The sequence below is a fragment of the Ranitomeya variabilis genome, chromosome 1, assembly GCF_051348905.1.
Source record: "Ranitomeya variabilis isolate aRanVar5 chromosome 1, aRanVar5.hap1, whole genome shotgun sequence".
Classification (NCBI taxonomy): Eukaryota; Metazoa; Chordata; class Amphibia; order Anura; family Dendrobatidae; genus Ranitomeya; species Ranitomeya variabilis.
Genome location: NC_135232.1, coordinates 791,401,710 through 791,418,408, shown reverse-complemented (window position 1 = coordinate 791,418,408; position 16,699 = coordinate 791,401,710). Strand labels below are relative to the sequence as shown.

The 16,699-nt window shown below is 43.5% G+C and overlaps 1 protein-coding gene across 3 annotated transcripts in view; it reads right to left on the bottom strand.

Moving 5' to 3' along the window:
• Window positions 1-16,699, bottom strand: part of MPND (MPN domain containing) — a 130,679-nt gene that overhangs the window by 55,909 nt on the left and 58,071 nt on the right. For all 3 annotated transcript variants that reach the window (XM_077273148.1, XM_077273154.1, XM_077273164.1), the window contains exons 2-4: window positions 10,485-10,690; window positions 8,235-8,468; window positions 8,036-8,147 (exon numbers count right to left, since the gene is read on the bottom strand). In XM_077273148.1, coding sequence (XP_077129263.1) covers window positions 8,036-8,147; window positions 8,235-8,468; window positions 10,485-10,690 — 552 coding nt within the window. The remainder of the gene's footprint in view (window positions 1-8,035; window positions 8,148-8,234; window positions 8,469-10,484; window positions 10,691-16,699) is intronic.

The following is a 16,699-nucleotide window of genomic DNA, read 5'->3' as shown; positions in this document are numbered from 1 at the left end:
CTTTCTTTCGTCGTAAATGTCCCGCTGTGGCGGTCGAAATCGTAGTATGTGACGGCGGTCATACGAGCTCGTAATGCGACTACGTGGGTTGGGCTTCCGCATACCTGTCTCCTGATTGGGCGTGACGTTTTAGCACGCCCATGCTGGTAATACGTCACGCTCGGAGTCGTAGGACTATGGCGGTGTGAAGGGTAGCGTACGATTGCGACGCGTGACGTTCACATCGCAACTACGTCAGAAAAAGCGTTAACATCGTAGAGTGTGACCGCTGGCTACGAGCTCGTACTGCGATGTCGAATATGACGCAAATGCGTCGTAATCGTAGCAGAATCGACCAGTGTGAAGGTACCCTTAGGCCGGGTTCACATTAGCGTTTCTGTGTGCAGCGTACGATCCGCATACATCATGCTTACATACCTTTAACATGGTGTACGCAGGGACATGCTTTTGCATGCGTTCGCATGCGGATGCTTACGCATGTGTTGTTTTGCGGTGTGCGTTTCCGGGAAACGCAACATGTTGCATTTTTTGAGGCGTCAAATATTGTGCAATCTTCCACATGGGGACGATTGCGTCAAAAAAACACATTACTGTCTATGGGAACGCATTGGTACACAAGGACATGCGTACGAATGCGCATGCGTACTTTAGACTGCGCATGTCCAGAAAATGATGTCACCGCCTCCACCATGTGCATAAAAACCGCAAACGCATGTCAAAACCATTTAAACACATGCATACGCAGCGTTTTTGGTTGCGTCAAGCGCAAGATGATGCGCAGGCATAAGCATGCATTTTGGCATGTTTTTGCGCATGCAGATGATACTCTGCGCACAGAAACGCTAATGTGAACTTAGCCTAAGACTGCGGTGCGTGTCAGCTGAAGGTTGTATGCATCTCACCAATAACCATGAAAACAGTATACAGGAAGAAAAAGGAAGTTCCTGCTGTGATTTTAGAGGGCATGGTGTGTAAGGAGACATGTGGTAGTACACTCTGGTGGGATACCAAGATAGATAGCTTTATATCTGGCTCTAAAAGGAGCAGAATGAAAAAATAAAATTAGACTTACTGGTAATTCAAGTTTCTAAGAACCTCCACGACAGCAACACAGTAGGTTGCCTACCCATCGCTAGGGACAGGAAACACAAAGTTAAATAGCCCCTTCCCACTTTCTATCTTCAGTGTTTTTCTAAAGGAATACACCAGTGTGAATGCTTTACATATTTATTAACACCAAGGATTTATCATAGATAACAAAAAAGGCAGGAAACTACCCGTGCTGTCGTGAAAGGTCTTAGAAACCAAATCACCAGTAAGTTTACTTCTATTTTCTCCTATCCACTCCATGACAGAACACAGAAGTAATACTAGAGAATAATGTTTTTTAGGGTGGGACAATAGCTTGAAGGACTTTCCTTCAAAAGGCTAAATCCCTATTTGACAAGTCTAGCCTATAGTGTTTTGAAAAGGTATGGGCCGAGGACCAGGTAGCCGCTCTGCAAACATAGCAGACAGACATAGCTCTGGTGGAATGAGCTTTTAGTGATTCTGGAAAGGATAGATCTTGGTTCTTGTATGCTTCGCAAATCTTTTTCTGGATCCAGCTTGCCAAAGTATTTTTTAGATATTCCTCACTTTGTTGGGACACCCATAATGTACAAAGAGTTTTTCATATTTCCTCCAGAGCTCAGTTTGATGTAAGTAAAATAAAATAATCCTCCTGACATCCAGAGCATGGAATTCCTCTTCCCTGCCATTTGTTGGATTTTGACAAAAAGAAAGGGTGACCTATGAATGAAAATCCATTGTGACTTTAGGTAAAACTAGAGCACTATCCTTGGATCTTCAGCTAATGTTCCCTGATAGAGAGCACTTGGATCTCACTCACACTTCCAGCTGTTCTGACATTTAAAAATGCCGCTTTCCATGACAGTTTATCTATATGCATCGTAGACATTGGTGCAAAGGGACAAATAGTGAGACCCTTAAGTACCATATTCAAATCCCAGGATGGATTTCTATTTGATCTTCTAGGATTTATTGATAGGCGGCTATCAAATCTTTTTATCCATCTGTACTCTGCCAGATTTGTATTGAAGTTAGAGCTTAAAGCTGATACCGGGATCTGGTGGGTACTTGATCTTAATCCTTTTGACAATCCTTCCTACAAAAAATCTAGTATTTTAGCCATGTCCGGATGGAAGCGGTCTTAGAATAGATTAAATTAGTGACCTGCTTTCTGCTTTTCTGGAGAGTCTGGATCACCCCTTTCTTAAGACAGAGGCTTCAGAAACCAGGCAGCTAGACTTAAGGTACCGTCACATTAAGCGACGCTGCAGCGATAGCGGCAACGATGCCGATCGCTGCAGCGTCGCTGTTTGATCGCTGGAGAGCTGTCACACAGACCGCTCTCCAGCGACCAACGATGCCGAGGTCCCCGGGTAACCAGGGTAAACATCGGGTTGCTAAGCGCAGGGCTGCGCTTAGTAACCCGATGTTTACCCTGGTTACCAGCGTAAAAGTAAAAAAAACAAACAGTACATACTCACCCAGCGTCCCCCAGCTTCTGCTTCCTGACACTGACTGAGCTCCGGCCCTAACAGCACAGCGGCTTTCACTTTCACTTTAGGGCCGGCGCTCAGTCAGTGTCAGGAAGCAGAAGCTGGGGGACGCTGGGTGAGTATGTACTGTTTGTTTTTTTTACTTTTACGCTGGTAACCAGGGTAAACATCGGGTTACTAAGCGCGGCCCTGCGCTTGGTAACCCGATGTTTACCCTGGTTACCAGTGTAAAACATCGCTGGTATCGTTGCTTTTGGTGTCAAACACAACGATACACGGCGATCGGACGACCAAATAAAGTTCTGGACTTTATTCAGCGACCAGCGACATCACAGCAGGATCCTGATCGCTGCTGCATGTCAAATTAAACGATATCGCTAGCGAGGACGCTGCAACGTCACGGATCGCTAGCGATATCGTTTAGTGTGACGGTACCTTTAGGCTCTGAGGGGTCGGATGATTTATTGTGGACCCTGATGTAACAGGTCTTAGAATGGAGGAAAAACCAGCGAACCTTTTATCTTTAAGCTGTTTAGCGCCCCAAACCATCCTCTTTTTGGCCACATTGGAGTTACTGACACGCTCACCGCCGGAGCCTGCATCAAAGCAGGGGATCCGACCTCTGCTGTACTAGTACGGCAGAGGTCGTGAAGGGGTTAAACAGAATATAACTCCAAGTAACTCAAACTTCTGTGAAATCAAACTGTCCACTTAGGAAGCAACACTGTTTGATAGTCAATTTCACATGCTGTTGTGCAAATGGAATAGACAACAGTTGGAAATTATTGGCAATTATCAAGACACTCAGTAAAGGAGTGGTTCCGCAGTTGGGAACAACAGACCACATCTCAGTAGCAATGCTTTCTGGCTGATGTTTTGGTCACTTCTGAATATTGGTTGTGCTTTCACACTCGTGGTAGCATGAGACGGACTCTACATCCCACACAAGTGGCTCAAGCAGTGCAGCTCATCCAGGATGGAACATCAATGCGAGGAACCGAGATGAGATCCTCAGACCCCTTGTGAGACCATATGCTGGTGCGGTTGGCCCTGGGTTCCTCCTAATGCAGGACAATGCCAGACCTCGTGGCTGCAGTTTGTCAGCAGTTCCTGCAAGATGAAGGCATTGAAGCTATGGACTGGCCCGTCCGTTCCCCAGACCTGAATCCGACTGAACACATCTGGGACATCATGTCTCGCACCAAAGTCCCGTTGCACCACAGACTATCCAGGAGTTGGCGGATGCTTTAGTCCAGGTCTGGGAGAAGATCCCTCAGGAGACCATCCGCCACCTCATCAGGAGCATGTCCAGGTGTTGTAGGGAGGTCATACAAGCACGTGGAGGCCACACACACTACTGAGCATCATTTCCTTGTCTTGAGGCATTTCCACTGAAGTTGGATCAGCCTGTAACTTCATTTTCCACTTTGATTTTGAGCATCATTCCAACTCCAGACCTCCGTGGGATAGTTGTGATTTACGTTGATCATTTTTATTGTTCTCAACACATTCCACTATATAATGAATAAAGATTTGCAACTGGAATATTTCATTCAGTGATACCGAAGATGTGGGATTTTAGTGTTCCCTTTATTTTTTTGAGCAGTGTATACATATGTTTAATTGTTAATATCGGACCTTAATAGCGGTGGACGAGTTCCCCCTATAATTTTTTAATTATTTTTGGCGAGAGGCTAGTCCACTTTCAAAGATTGTATTTCCTGCCGCACCAATCCCCTTACTTCTTCCATAAGGGAAGGTTATTCCTCTTTTATTATCTTCTCTGTACACTTCTGGCATAGCATTTTTTATGTGCAGAAATGAACTTTCTACTATAGATGGCACATTTGCAGACTATAGTTTTTTCCCTCACTCTCGGGCCAGGATACCTGCCTCCCTAAAATAAAAAGGAGGGAGATCAACTAAATATGGATCCAGATATCCTCTCCATCCCTTAGGGACAGGAAAAACACTGAGGATAGAAAGGGGGGGGGGGGGAGGGGCTATTTAACCTCTTGTGTTTTCTGTCCCTAATTAGAATGGGGAGGCAACCTCCTGTGGTGCTGTCATGGAGGGGACTGGAGAAAAGTTAGTGACCAGTATACAAAGTGACCGTACTTTGTGCTTCTATTGGTGGAGCACAAAGTATGAGCTGCAACTTATGCCTGCCCCTTCCCTTTATCTTTTGCACAGCACACAAGACATACAACGCCTGTTTGAACCAGCGGTGGAGACCGCGTTCAATTCTTCCTAACTGTCAGAAGGGGATAATCGCTATCTGGTATATCTCTGTCACCTTCCCTAGGAGATCACTCCTTTGATTACCATCACGTCTTCTGTATAAGGGATTTCTTTTTCTTTGCTTTTTTACAAATGTATTTCACTCAATTGGACAATAGGATATGTTGTTTTGACACAAATAAGATTGGAGGTATATGGTGTTTGGGTTTGGCGGAACGCACCAAATATATATTGATAAAGTAATAGGTGCGTTCGCAACCGTGCAGGAGTAAACCCACTGCTAGTAACAGACGGTACTATATGGCGGTATAAGTGAACTCTGTTACTTCACAGAGTCACTTAAGACAAGAGAAGGCTGTGCCCTGTAAACCTCACAGAGGAACATATCTACCAAACTGAGCGAACAGTGCTCATGTAGTCAGAATAGCACACGCAAAACTTCTCACCGGAGGTGCTGGTATTCTAGGGGCTTATTTCAGCCGGGCCCTGAATCCACCTACACAAAACGTCTCCCTGGAGGTGCCAGTATTCTAGGGGCTTATTTAAGCCGAACCCTGAAACCACATGCATATGAGCACACTGGCGCTGAACACAAAATTTAGTTGATACTAGCGCAAGGCCGTGCGGCCATGTGAACCTTTTATAGCTGCAGCCACTTCAGGACCTTCCTAGAGGACCAATGGGAGCTGCTGTAGGACCTGAGCATGTGACCCCCGACTTCCAATGAGAGGTCTTACCCTGGGCATGCTCAGAAGGGGAAAAGCAGGACTTAGGGTACTGTCACACAGTGGCACTTTGGTCGCTACGACGGTACGATCCGTGACGTTCCAGCGATATCCATACGATATCACTGTGTCTGACACGTGATCAGGGATCCTGCTGAGAATCGTATGTTGTAGCAGATCGTATGGAACTTTCTTTCGTCGCTGGATCTCCCGCTGTCATCGCTGGATCGTTGTGTGTGACACCGATCCAGCGATGCGTTCGCTTGTAACCAGGGTAAACATCGGGTAACTAAGCGCAGGGCTGCGCTTAGTAACCCGATGTTTACCGTGGTTACCAGCGTAAAAGTAAAAAAAAACAAACAGTACATACTCACATTCCGGTGTCTGTCCCCCGGCGTTCTGCTTCTCTGCACTGTGAGCGCCGGCCGGCCGGAAAGCGAGCACAGCGGTAACGCGGTGACGTCACCGCTGTGCTTTCCGGCTGGCAGACACAGTGCAGAGAAGCAGAACGCCGGGGGACAGACACCGGAATGTAAGTATGTACTGTTTGTTTTTTTTACTTTTACGCTGGTAACCACGGTAAACATCGGGTTACTAAGCGCGGCCCTGCGCTTAGTAACCCGATGTTTACCCTGGTTACCCGGGGACTTCGGCATCGTTGGTCGCTGGAGAGCTGACTGTGTGACAGCTCCCCAGCGACCACACAACGACTTACCAACGATCACGGCCAGGTCGTATCGCTGGTCGTGATCGTTGGTAAATCGTTTAGTGTGACAGTACCCTAAGTCCCAGAGACGTCTGCTTGCCGCTGACCAGTACTGGCTACAATCACTGAACCTGGAAAGGCAGCAGTAACCATCCGCACCGTATCAGGCTGAGCCAGACGCTGGGACCGACGTCTCCGCTGAGCAGGCTCCACTGCGGCAGGAGAAGAATGGGAGACCGCAGCGGAGATGGTTCGGGATTCCCCCTGTGCAGAGGCGAGAACTCGGCCCCTAACATATGGTATCTAAACACTATCCTCTACATTACTGTATAATGGAATTTGAATCTATGACTATGGATACATATATGTTAATGTGGGTCTATTGTGAATTCTTTTTTCTTGTTATGCAGCATTATATTTTAAGTTCATCAAATTTGACTGCCAAGTTTCTTATCATTTGAACGGGGTTGGATCCTACTTGTGCACCATCACGCAGTAATGCCATGGTTATCACTGTATTAATGCCTATTGGACAGCAAGATGAAGTTGACTACGTCTTTCTGCCCCCACCAATGAAGCGTAACTGCGGTGTGCCAATGAGTCGCTATGGCAATAAGAAGCCTGACAAAAGGTAGCAAGGTATGCCATACACTACAATCAATAAGATTTGGAGCAGCCTTTGGCTCTCAGAACGTTAGAAGAAAAATATATTTTGTTTTAATTAAAAAGTAATTTTCTTGATCAAAAGTTGCAAAATCATAAAATATACAAATTGGGTATCACTGTAATAAAATCCATATGATCAAACTATACAATAATTTTCACTGTGCAGCAAATGCTGTAAAAGAAAACAATACTGAGAACCACACTACAAGCCCCTTTTTTATTTTTTATACTTTCCCCCACACAGAAAACAAAACAAAAAAGACAATTATTCTCTTTTTCAGTGTATTCATTGTAAAAAAAAAAAAAAAAATCACATTAACATGAATACAACTACATAAATGTGGTATCACCATAATCAGTGACAAAATGAATAACATTAATAATTTGGGCATGTAAATAGTGTAATATGATGCCACTGAGAAATACAAATGATTCCATAAAAAAAACAAAAAGAAAGCCGCCAATCAGTTACATTGACGAAAAAATGTAAATTATAAAATGCAACAATGAAAAAAAAAAAGTTTCGTCCTAAAGGGCCAAAACGGGCAAGTCTATAATCATGGAAAAATAAAAACATTTGTCAATCAATTAACAGTGTATTACATAAAGTAACATGTCAGTTTTGCAGACAATGACACTACAACATGAAAAACTTTGTCACTTTGCTATTAATATACTTTAATATGGGAAAGTAGCAACTTCGTCACCTTCCAGCAGATCAGAGTCCTTTTCTTCCCTGCTCACACTGTAAGCCTATGTTCCCATGAGGAGTTTCTGATGAGTTTTTTTTTCAAGCTATTTTTTTAAAAAAATGCATGTAACCTATTATACGTAATAGGGACAGAAAATCTGCAACATAAAATAACTCTACAAAAACTCATCGTGGGAACATAGCCTAAATGTTCAGAAAATAAAATATACCTCCTAGTGTGAACTAGTAGATACTAGACTAGCGGCCCTGTGAATGTCATTTTTTTCCTTTTTATAGTAAATTATCTATATTCCTAGTGCACAATACATTTTGTTTGCTTCTTAAGACATACTGTATGTCTAAATGACCAACAAAAGAAAAAAAAAAACTAACTTTTTTAGGCATTGTCCACAATTTCAGCTTGCGTTATCTATTACGGTACCTTGTTCTTTTTTGCTGCCATTTGGTTCAATGTGACATATCTTTCCACATCTTGAGTCCACATCTCCTTCCACTTCAAGTAAATCATATTCTTCTCCTTCACTTAACGGGCTCTGCGGTAAGCATATGTATTAAAAACAGGAGATGAAGCGGAGGTGCACAACAGACATTTGCAACAAAGGAAATAATTACGCTCTTACTCCTTCAGTCGCCATTGAGCCATGAAGCCGATTCTGCCGCAACCATGCAGTCTTGTACTGGTCCAGCTTTTGCCCTTTGTACCGTACTGAAGCCCATCCACAGCCAGATTTCTTCGCAGGGTTAACTAGACGTTTGCAGTGTGTAGCCCATGCACTGGGAGAGTTAAAGGCTTGACCACTTTCCTGCCAAATAATTTTCCCATCCAGCAAAAGATCACCAATAAACTTCCTTCCCTGAGAGAGAAAAATTGGGGAATTTTGTGAAATCCAATCCAGCTTTCCTAAAGGCGGTGAATCAAAGTAAAAGCTGGAAAAGTGGCCATACCCTTGGGGCAGCTTTCAGTTGACCCCCATACATATTAGATTAGGCTACGGTCACAAAACCATATTTTAGATCTGAGTGATGTTATACAACAGATCTGCCAGGTGACCTTTATTGTTTCACGGGTCAAAAAGCCATGTGAAAAATTGAAAATTTCCAATAAAAACATTTTTTTTATACTAAAAAAATGATTTTTAAATTTTTTTTTTTACACTTCAAGAGAACCGGTGACTAAATTGATGGTGCCCGAACCACAGGCTCCGATTCATGCTGCCTGTGGTTCACCAGCAGAAATATACTGACCGGTTCCCTGTAAAACATTTTCAATACTTATTAATCCTACAGGAACACTTCAACATGCTATCCTTTGCTTGCATAGGTAATACACTGCAAGACCGTCTCTGATAGGATCTAATAAGCATTTCACCATGGTAGATGAAGAAGCCATTAGGACTTCCAGATGCCACAGCGCCATATTGGCATCATGTGATTTTTTTGTGAAGGTGCCGATGATCACCCTCTATCACACTGCTTATATACAGCGGCCACTGTTGGCCATAGCATTTAATGGCTTAACTGCTCAGATCTGACCCAGCTCTAGCTCCAGTAGATGCAGGAGTGCTGCGTATTACACCCGGCTCCTGACCATGCATCATTCTTGGGATGTATGTGAATGGCCTGATTATTCCATATTAAGATGTACATCACCAGTCTTTTGCAGGAAGGGGTTTCACAGTCCATATTGTCATCCCAATAAACAATAAAGGCAAAGTAATGCAAAAGAATGTTTATCTAAAACAGATATTAATAAAGAGTTTTGTTCTGGTCTTAAATTTTATATCTAATTTTACTATTTTTAATCTGCTTTTTTTTATTTCAAAAAAATGACTTTGACTTGTATTACTTTTATGGTTTATTTTGTACGATCGTATGTATACCTATGATCAGGGCTGTGGAGTCGGAGCCCATTTTGGTGGAGTCGGCGTCATGGAAATTGAGGAGTCGGAGGTTTGGCTTACCAACTACACAGCCCTGACATTACATCCGGCTGTCCTTGACTTTTCTGCAGCAAATACGCTGCAAGAAAAGTCAACCTGCGCATTTGCAGTGTTTTTTCACCATCCATTCAAGACAATGGGTGGAAACCATTGAAAAAACGCTGAAAGAAGTGACATGCTCTATGTCCAAAAACCGCAGCAAAGCACAAATTCCTGATGACACAAAAACCCAATGTGTGTGCATGAGATTTCTGAAAATCTCATAGGCTTTGCTGGTACTGTAAAAAGCAGCTGAAAATTAGCATTAAAAAAACGCAGCAAAAACGCCCTGTGTGAACTTACCCTAGAAGTGATTTATCTGCTCTGAGCAATGAGGCTACTTTTATAGATTTTTTGCCTGTCAGTCTGCAGCTTTACTACCTCTCATTATCACACTGGTCTGTGTTCTGATCGGAGCGATAATACGCTGACCAGAGCGAAGACCAGTCTGATAGTAATAGACAGAAGCTGCTGACAGGCAGGGACAACGGTACTATACTGATGGCTGCTGGGGAGTCCGTGATCACCAGTGTGACAATGAGAGATACTGAAGCTGCATACAGGCAGGGGAAAGTCTTCTAATAAACTAAGAAAATGCATGGTGCAAAACCCTGCCATCCACAAGATGACAGCAGGCTTCCTCTAAAAAATGGATACCTAAAATGAGTATTTTAGATAGATATTGATATTGACAGCATCCAGGAATTAAGTAAACACACACATACTGTAATTACATTTTTCATAAAACTAGATTTTTGGTGATAAGTCCTCTTTAAATTGATTTAAACAATGGGTACGATATATATTTATACACATTCCTAATATACTTGTCAAAAGAAATTGAAAACAGTTTGATAGCTAAGCAAAATGTAAATCTATAAACAATCTCACCAAGTAGAGTATAGATAAGACCCCTTGGCCTGGCTCGATCAGGCCATCTTTCAAGAGTACCCGCAAGGTGATGCCCCTCTTTGTCAGAAAGTTGTTTGCCTTTTCAGAGTGAGGCACTCTTCCAGAGCTCTCGGTTTCATTATCTTCCAGCTCCTCTTCATCATCTTCAAGTACATCTTCACCCCAAGGAGACTGCTCCTCCATTACTGAGAAAAAGAAATAGTATTCTAGTCACCATTTTAACAAAAAAAAAATATTTTAGGAATGTTACAGGGGAAACCGATTTGCTTTTAAATATCTGTCTGTAAAATACACATTTGATTGGTTTATTCAGCAGCTTGCAAGTGGGACGTGCTGAGAGATTTCACCTGGACGAAAACAAATCTAGTGCCATCATCATAGAAACACTTGGAGCCAGAGTCATCATTTGCTATTTTTACAAGTCATTTTGTTTCTTTGTCTTGTGGTATTCATTGACATTTTATGCACCAAATTATTCAAAATGGCACATGTGGTCAGGTTTGCCATCAGGAATTTCGGTGCCTGATGCAGGCGAAATTCTCACGGTGATCTGCTGCGAAGACACTGAGCTTGAACTGAGGTGACCTCATCAGTGGCATTTTCCCATGGTGCTGAGGTCACCGCAGTTCAGCCCGGCTGAGAACCTCAATGATGTCACCGCTGCTCAATGATGCTGAGCTCGCAGCAGCTCATTCCCCAGTGGTTCTCAGCCTGGACGGTCGCATCTTGGCACAGTCCAGGTTGAAAACTATTTAGCTCCCAGACATGGATTACAGCGTGGGACAGAGAGACCGACAGGTATGGTATATTGTTGCTTTTTTATTTTATTTTTATTACAGGAGATCGAGGGCTTCAGTGGAATTGTGCATTAGGTGAGTATAACTGTTTGCTATTTTTAAATAAAAAAGGAAAACTGTGCTTTGTTTTATTTCTAATAAAAGGCTTTATTCTGGCTGTGTCTATATTTACCCTGTAACTATAGGATTAGTAATGGATGGGTGTCTTGTAGACACCTCTCCATTACAAGGCCGTGGGCTTGATGTCACCCGACTATACAAAAGGTGATATTAACCCCACAAATATGAACCCCACTTGCCACTGCTACAGAATTGGCGCATCTAATAGATGTGCCTTTTCTGGACAGCTGCAGGCTGCTATTTTTAGGCTGGGGGGCCTATATCAATGAGAGTACCAGCCCCCAGCTGTGAGCTTTAGCAAGGCTGGTTGTCAAAAATGGGGGGTCCACACGCCACTCTTTTCAATAATTTATTTAAATAATTTAAAAAACAGCGTGGGGACGCCTCTATTCTTGATAAATAAACTTGCTGAAGCCGACAGCTTAGGGTTGCAGGCCCCCACTGTGAGTTTTGCCAGGCTGGTTATAGAAAATAGGGGGAACCCACGCCGGGTTTTTCATTCATTTACTTAGTTACAGCTAAGGCGGCAAGTGATGAACACCTCCATCATCTGCTCCTGCTGTCACTGTTCTTAGCGGCAGCAGGTGTAGGTTTGATGGGTGTAATAGTCCCAAAAGCCCCCACCTGCTGTTATCGTTCTGACTTTAATATAACTCTCATCATTCTCCCATGCTCAAGCCGATCGCTGGCAGAGCAGGGAAGAATGATGAGAGCCGTCTTCAGCACCTGCCGCCGGGAAAAAACACTTACTGTACCGCTTCTTCCCCGATGCGTGTCACACGGGTGACTCAATGTGTGTTCTCTGTGGCAAGGACGTTTTGCGGCCTGTACTGACGGTAAAAAATGAACATGTCAGCGTGTTTTGCCCACACGCACGCGGTCCGTGGAAACACACTGACATGTGCACAGACCCATTCATTTGAATGGGTCTACGTGTGTCAGAATCTCCGGTACAAGTGAAAACTGTCACCACACATACCGGAGTCATGGATGTGTAAAAGAGGCCTTAAAATGTGGCTGCTCTTTTAATTTTTATTTCATAAAACCATGGCTCACATGAAAATAAGCCACCTTGCAAAATACAGAGAAATCTGCTTCTTTCTCCTCCTAGAATGCTCTTTCACACACAAATCACGGGCAAAATCTGGATTCAGGGAAAACAGTTTTTCCCATAATTGAGATAGGAGATGACAGTTGGTGCCATTAAAATTCAATGGAGGGGGAGGAGCTAGAGGAAGACAGACATTCTGCTGCAAGTTCCCCTGACAGTCTCTGTGCACCCTAGACCTTGATGAGCACCAATTGCCTTCTATCTTTATAGTGGGAAAATGTCTATCCACTGAAAACAGATTACACCTAAACTGAGAGTGAACGTTCTTAGTAGGCAGGCGAGTCACTGGCACTTTTGATCCTAGGGTTCTCCAGCGCGCAGAATCCTTGCACTACACAAGCACCAGTGACTCGCTGGCACCTGCACATTAGGAATGTGAAGCAAATGCCCATAGGAGGGAAGAACACTGGGAGAAGACATGCACAGGAACAAGATTCCACATGAGCACCCGATGTCACAGGAACAGAAAGATGCTGTGGGAGGTGATACATAGGATATTGAAGTGCGGAGGAAGAATTATCTTCTGTGCAGGGTGCTCCCCATATTCTGGAAGAGCTCATCTACATAATCGGATAAAAGCGGATTTCTCAACAAAGCATCTGATATAAGACACACAGTGAGGACTTTCCTCCAGCATTCTAAGGCCTGCATGGCCATATTTACCTCTTCACCCCCAAGCCTGTTTTCACCTTCCTGACCAGGCCAATTTTTACAATTCTGACCACTGTCACTTTATGAAGTCATAACTTCAATGGATCTCACTGATTCGGAGTTTGTTTTCTCGTGACATATTGTACTTCATTATAGTGGTAACATTTCTTTGATATGACGTGCATTTATTTGTGAAAAAAAATGAAATTTGGTGAAAATTTAGCAATTTGCAAACTTTTAACTTTTATGCCCTTAAAATCAGAGCGTCATATCGCACAAAATACTTAATAACATTTCCCACATGTCTACTTCACCCCTCAAGGTGCTCAATGCCACATTCAAGAAGTTTATTAACCCTTCGGGTGCTTCACAGGAATTTTTGGAATGTGGAAGAAAAAAATAAACATTTACTTTTCCTTCACAAAAATGTTCCTTTAGACCTAATTTTTTTTACTTTCACAAGGGTAGCAGGAGAAAATGGATCTTACAATTTGTTGTGTACGCCCAAAACCCCATATGTGGGGGAAATATACCCATTGGGCGCACGGCAGGGCTCGGAAGGGAAGGAGCGTCATTTGACTTTTTGAATGTAAAATTTGCTGGAATAATTAGCGGACATATCGCGTTTGCAGAGCCCCTGATGTTCCTAAACAGTGGAAACACCTCACAAGTGACCCCATTTCGGAAACTAGACCCCTTAGGGACGGTACCTAGATGAGTATTGAGCACCTAGAACCCCCAGGTGCTTCACAGAAGTTTTTAACATAGAGTTGTGAAAATAAAATAACAAAAAACAAAACAAACATATTCTTCCCCAGATAAATCTTTTTGAGCTCCATATTTTGCATTTTCATAAGGGTAAGAAGAGAAATTGTTCCATACAATTTGTTGTGCAATTTCTCCTGAGTTTGCAGATACCCAATATGTGGTTGAAAACTACTTTTGAGGCACAGCGCAAAGCTCAGAAGGGAAGGAGCGCCATATTGGAGTGGAGGTTTTGCTGCACTAATGTGAGGGTGCCATGTCACATTGGCAGAGCCCCTGAGGTGCCGAAACAGCAGAACCCCCATGAGTGACCCCATCTTACAAACTACACCTCAATTAATTCATCTAGGGCTGCAGTGATCATATTGACACCACAGGTGGGTCACAGAATTTTATACCATTGGGCAGTGAAGATAAAATAATTAACATTTTTACCACCAAGATTGTGTGTTAGCCCCAAGTTTTACATTTTCATACTTGGAAATTGGCAAAAAAAGGCACCAAAATGTGTCCCACAATTTCTGCTGAATGTAGAACTACCCCATATGTGGCTGTACAGTATTACTCTGCCATACGGAGAGACTCGGGAGGGACGTAGCGCTGTTGCCTCCTGGAGCACAGATTTTCCTAGAATAGTTTGCGGACTCCATATAAAGAGCCCCTGATAGCTAGAAGAGCAGAATTCCTCTCAAGTGACTCAATTTTTGAAGTTACCGTATATCCCTTGGGGTCTAAGGGGTATCGTTTCTCCTTATGGAGAGTGACATACCATCTCTGGCTTGTCAAGGTAAGGAGGCTTATTTGCCGTACAATGCTCCTCTAGGAATTTAAATATGCAAATTGCCTCTTCTGAGAAAAAGAGGACTTAAACTCTACAGCGCCACCTATTGGAAGTAGCGATCCTACAAGTCGGATCGCTACTTCCAATAGGTGGCGCTGTAGAGTTTAAGTCCTCTTTTTCTCAGAAGAGGCAATTTGCATATTTAAATTCCTAGAGGAGCATTGTACGGCAAATAAGCCTCCTTACCTTGACAAGCCAGAGATGGTATGTCACTCTCCATAAGGAGAAACGATACCCCTTAGACCCCATGTCCAGAGCCTCTCACCTAGCCAAATCAGTTCTCATGCTTCTCACAGACAAGGGCCAACAGCCCGAAACACCGTGTCTGCGAATTGAGATACTGATTTGGCTTTTATCCTAAGTCATATTGCACGACTCGTTAAAGGGTTGATTGTGACTTGTAGGATCGCTACTTCCAATAGGTGGCGCTGTAGAGTTTAAGTCCTCTTTTTCTCAGAAGAGGCAATTTGCACGTATATCCCTTTAAATTTATCTACAGATGACGATATTGACTCCATGAATGTTTTCCAGAAACAGGCAGCAGTGGATGTTGTGGAGTAAAAATTGCAAACTGCCGTTGTAGTGACCATTACATTATGCCCAGCCCGTGTGGACGCAATATGTGGTTTAGGCACACTGGAGCTCAGAAGGACGGAGGGCATTTGGATTTGGGAGCAGAGAATTTGCTGAATTTCTTTTGGGCTGTGAGAAGCTATTTCGCTTTTCCTGAGCCTTTGTGCTACCAGTAATGTGGAAGCCCCTATATTTCTGCTAATAGATGACAGACCTGAGTAAGGGCTTCCTGTTTTTGTGGATTCAGTTGAAGCTTTTTCCCTGCAGGACCCTGAAGGACCCAGCGGCCATCTTCAGGCCGGGGGTCTCCATGGGTGATGCTCCTCTATGTCGTCACTACTGACAGCGGCATCAGAGGGGATAAATGCACGCGATCAGTGCTAGCACCGATTGTAGGCATTGCTGCGGGGTGTCAGCTCTCACAGAAAGCTGACACCAGCACCCGCTCAGCGTGTGTGCACCAATGGATACAGATGTGGGTAAGAGCATATACCATAATTGGAACGCTTGTTCCCTTTACATAAGGTTTATTACTATGTGGTCATTGACCGTTTTTGAAGTGAGGGATAGTTGTATCCCTATGTAAAAAATAGGGGAGTTTAACCGCCTTGATATTTATTCATGCACTGGCACTTTATAATCTTGACATAAGTGGTTATATCAACCCCTGTTGTGGTACCTCTGTGCCCATACCCTATTCCAATGGTGCAGTACACGTTTCTATGGGTGCACCTGTACTGTATATTCAAATAGCGCTGTTCATGATACTCAGGTTTGAAATGTAATTGACCGCATTTTATATTGTAATTCTATTGTAAATAAAGTATGCCCCTTTTCTCTTTCTCTCTCTCTCTATATATACACACATACACACTGTATATATGTTTTCACGAATATTTGAGCCCATGGATCCATTCTATGTCCATTTTGCAAGCCTGCGAGAAATTCTCACTGTACGGATCCATACGGATTACATACAGAGGTTTACATGCGCAAAATACGCAGCCACACCTTGCCTACAGATGACATACGGATCACTGTTCAGGGAACATTTCTGCATATTTGGTCTGTAAAAACAGACCGTATTTTTATACGTTGTGTGTGACAGCAGCCTAATACTTGCGGCACAAGTGTGGCATGCATGTGCCGCATCAGTACCACAAAGACGGGTGCCAGGGAAGAAGCGTTACAGTAAGCGCTGTTCCCCGGGTGTTGAACACAGCTCTCATCATGCTTTCCTACTCTGCCGGCGATCGGCACAAGCAGGGGAGAATGATAAGAGCAGTGTTCAACACCCGGCACCGGGGAACAGCGCTTACTGTAACGCTTCTTCCCC